Here is a 3,627-nt window from a genome sequence, read left to right on the forward strand (position 1 = left end):
AATTTCAGTCTGAATTTGGCAATAAGGAATTCATGATCTGAGCCACAGTCAGCTCCTGGTCTTGTTTTTCCTGACTGTATAGAGCTTCTTCATCTTTGGCTGCAAAGAATATAATCAATCTGATTTTGGTGTTGGCCATCTGGTGATGTCCATGTGTAGAGTCTTCTCTTGTGTTGTTGGAAGAGGGTGTTTGCTATGACCAGTGCGTTCTCTTGGCAGAACTCTATTAGCCTTTGCCCTGCTTCACTCTGTACTCCAAGGCAAAATCTGCCTGTTATTCCAGGTGTTTCTTGACTTTCTACTTTTGCATTCCAGTCCCCTATCATGAAAAGGACATCTTTTTTGGGTGTTAGTTCTAGAAGGTCTTGTAGGTCTTCATAGAATTCTTCAACTTTAGCTTCTTCATCATTACTGGTCGGGGCATAGACTTGAATTACTGTGATAGTGAATGGTTTGCCTTGGAAATGAACAGAGATCATTCTGTGATTTTTGAGCTTGCATTCAAGTACTGCATTTTGTACTCTTTTGTTGCCTATGATGGCTACTCCATTTCTTCTAAGGGATTCTTGCCAACAGTAGTAGATATAATGGGGGCAAAATTCAAGAAGACGTCAAAGACCTCAGGAATCAAGATAAAAATATTTTAGTGCAATCTTTCAAAAATGGAAATGAAATGTAAGGTGAATAAAATATTCCAGTTTTAAATGAAGACAGGATCTGCCTCTGTACTTGCCCAATCCTGTCTTACTCTCCTCACCTGATCTTGACCTTAACTTCAGACAGATCTAGAACCCATCTGAGAGTTTCTAGTTTAGTTGATCTGGGGTGGGGCACTGAGTGTGCATCACTAACAAGTTCCCAAGTGATGTTGATGCTGCTGGTCTGGGGATCAAACAGTGAGAAACACTGACAAGAGGACACAGCCTCCGTCTTCTCTGTTCCATGCAGATCGCGAAGTTACAACTCTACATCTTCCACTATAGCATCAGTCACACCTCTCATTCCCTGTCTAGCATTACTACAAGGAAAAGACGACAACTGTTAGCCCTTAATACTACCCATTCTGGGGGCTTCCCTGGTAGCTCAGCTGGTAAAGAATCTGCCTACAATGCGGGAAACCTAGGTTCAGTCCCTGGGTTGGGAAGATCCTCTCGGGAAGGGAAAGGCTACCCACTCCAGTATCCTGTCCTGGAGAATTCCATGGACTGTATGGTCACAAACAGTCAGACACAACTGAGTGAATTTCACTTTTCAACCCATTCTAGCCAGAGATTCAGTAGACATGGAAAACTGAATACATTGAAATTATAAGTACTTTTCATACTTAGATCTTAAAGCCATAGATACAACACATTAAGATTGATTTCCATAGCCTTTAAATGAGAAAGCAGCACAACCTGGAAACTCAGATTATAATTTCCTTCTTAAACAAGATATAATGTTTCCTAATGCTCTCCCTGACATAGTGTGTAGTGTGTGAATTATCTTGCTATGGCAATTTAATATTTTCCTTATGTTCTGTAGTCGTTATTGTTGTTGTCCAGTTGCTAAGTTGTGCCTGACTCTTTGTGACCCTATGGACTGTAGCCCACCAGGCTCCTCCGTCCATGGGATTCTTCAGGCAAGAATACTCAAGTGGGTTGCCACTTACTTCTCCAGGGCATCTTCCTGGACCAGAGATGGAACCTGCATCTCCTGCACTGGCAGGCTGATTCTTTACCACTGAGCCACCAGGGAAGCCTGTGTTCTGCATAAATGTAACCAATTCTAGTATCTCATGATTCCATACAAACTGGATGAAGGCAGTAAACAAGTATGATTATAACTGAATGTAACCAAATATGTGTCAGGGTTGAAACTAGGTAGTTTTTTGCTTTATTTTGCTTTTTAAATGTTTCTCACCATCTCTTATCACAAGTTTATCATAGCTGCATGTGCTATGAGATTCAATGTCCAGGGAAAGGATGTTGAGTTCCACAGTAGAATCTGGAGCCTGGACGAGCCACATACAGTTGGCGCCATTACTGTAGCTTTCAGGCCAGCCTGGGGAGTACAGGAAGACTGGAGTATCTCCTGTTTGCAGGAACCCACCACAAGCACCTGCAGAATGAAAAGCAACAGCTTTGAAATAGTGCTGGTAGAAAAGAAGGTAGCATTTTAAGTGTAAAGCCACAATCCTATACTGAAACAACCAAATTCAAACAATTTTCTCAAAGAAATGTATAAATATTTTTCCACTAATTCAGACAGCTGTGATTTCCATATTTTTTATGAAAAACACATTGCATTCTACTGTTTTCACCATCATTTTGCCACTTCACCCAGTTATGGAGCGTCTATTATTTGTCAAGCATGAAGACTACTGTTGTAGTCGTTCAGCTGCTTAACAGTCTCCCAAAACACAGCATACTGAGGGAGTCTAACATACCTTTAAAGTAGGAAAATAAAATAAAAGCTTACAATTTAGGCCACCTTTACCTTGAAACATGACAGTTTATCACCTGCTAAGTACCAAGCAAAGCATTTCTGAAGGCACACTTATAATAACAGAGGAAAAATAAAGGGTATTTAATACAGAGGAAAATATTTCTATCAGTTGATCTTTATCTATTGTGTGTGTGTGTGCATGGTATTTGCAAACCAAACTTTCAGAGATCTCTAAAGTGGTTTCTAGCAACTGTAAGTGTAATGTCTTGTGGATGTTGAACTCTCAATTATCAGGACTTCCCTGGTGGTCCAGCAGCTAAGACTCTACTACAAGTGCAGGGGGCCTGGGTTCAACACCTGGTCAGGGAACTAGATTCACATACCCAACTTAAAAAAAAAAAAAGATCCCACATGCCACCACTAAAGATCCCACGAGCCACAACCAACAAAGATGGACAATCCTATGTGCTGCAAGTAAGACCTGGAGCAGCCAAATAAATTAATTAATTAAAATAAATGTTTTCCTAAGCCCTTAATTATTATGAAAATATAATGGGAAACCAGCACTTTTTGGAATAAACATGTAATCTTTATGTATTTATGAGATTAGAAGAACATCTGAACATACGGTGGAAGGGTTTTGAGACTGCAATTATTATTCTTATTCATTTGTGTATTTGGCCTTTATTAGTAGGACTCTTGGAGATATTAGTCTACACATATCAGCCCCTATAAAGAATGCCATTTATTACTGCACAGACCTGTTGCAATGGTAGGTAAAGGTCCAACAGAGGCATTCATTGCAAACCACTCCAAGAGGAATCCTCTCCCTGAGATGGAAGAATCAGAAGAAAACTGAAATGTCAGAGAACTTCCAGTGGAGCTGAAAGAGTCGGTTTGGGTACCACAGTAGGTTCCAACCAGGCGGGAGTGAATGCCAGCCCCATCGTAAATCTGCATGGAAAAGACAGAGAACAAAGCACTGAACTTAGGGAATCGCCTCCATTTTCTTCATAAATAGAATGTCAAAAGGATAATTTTTTATTATAATTTTTATTATAATTTTTAATATATTTTTATTATAATTTACTATAATTTTATCATAAATAAGCAAACATTACATATAAGTTTAGAAAAGAAAGTATAATGAAATACAAAATATGACTGCAAACAATTAAATGTGTTTTAAAATCACTTCTC

General features: G+C 39.2%; 1 protein-coding gene across 1 annotated transcript in view; it reads right to left on the reverse strand.

Annotated features, from left to right (window-relative positions):
• The window catches only part of CUBN (cubilin (intrinsic factor-cobalamin receptor)), a 260,495-nt gene that overhangs the window by 92,081 nt on the left and 164,787 nt on the right, over nucleotides 1-3,627 (reverse strand). Inside the window, exons 39-40 of the mRNA XM_010859974.1 lie at nucleotides 3,189-3,381; nucleotides 1,903-2,100 (exon numbers count right to left, since the gene is read on the reverse strand). Coding sequence (XP_010858276.1) covers nucleotides 1,903-2,100; nucleotides 3,189-3,381 — 391 coding nt within the window. The remainder of the gene's footprint in view (nucleotides 1-1,902; nucleotides 2,101-3,188; nucleotides 3,382-3,627) is intronic.

This window comes from Bison bison, unplaced genomic scaffold, assembly GCF_000754665.1.
Source record: "Bison bison bison isolate TAMUID 2011002044 unplaced genomic scaffold, Bison_UMD1.0 scf7180017864461, whole genome shotgun sequence".
NCBI classification, from domain to species: Eukaryota; Metazoa; Chordata; class Mammalia; order Artiodactyla; family Bovidae; genus Bison; species Bison bison.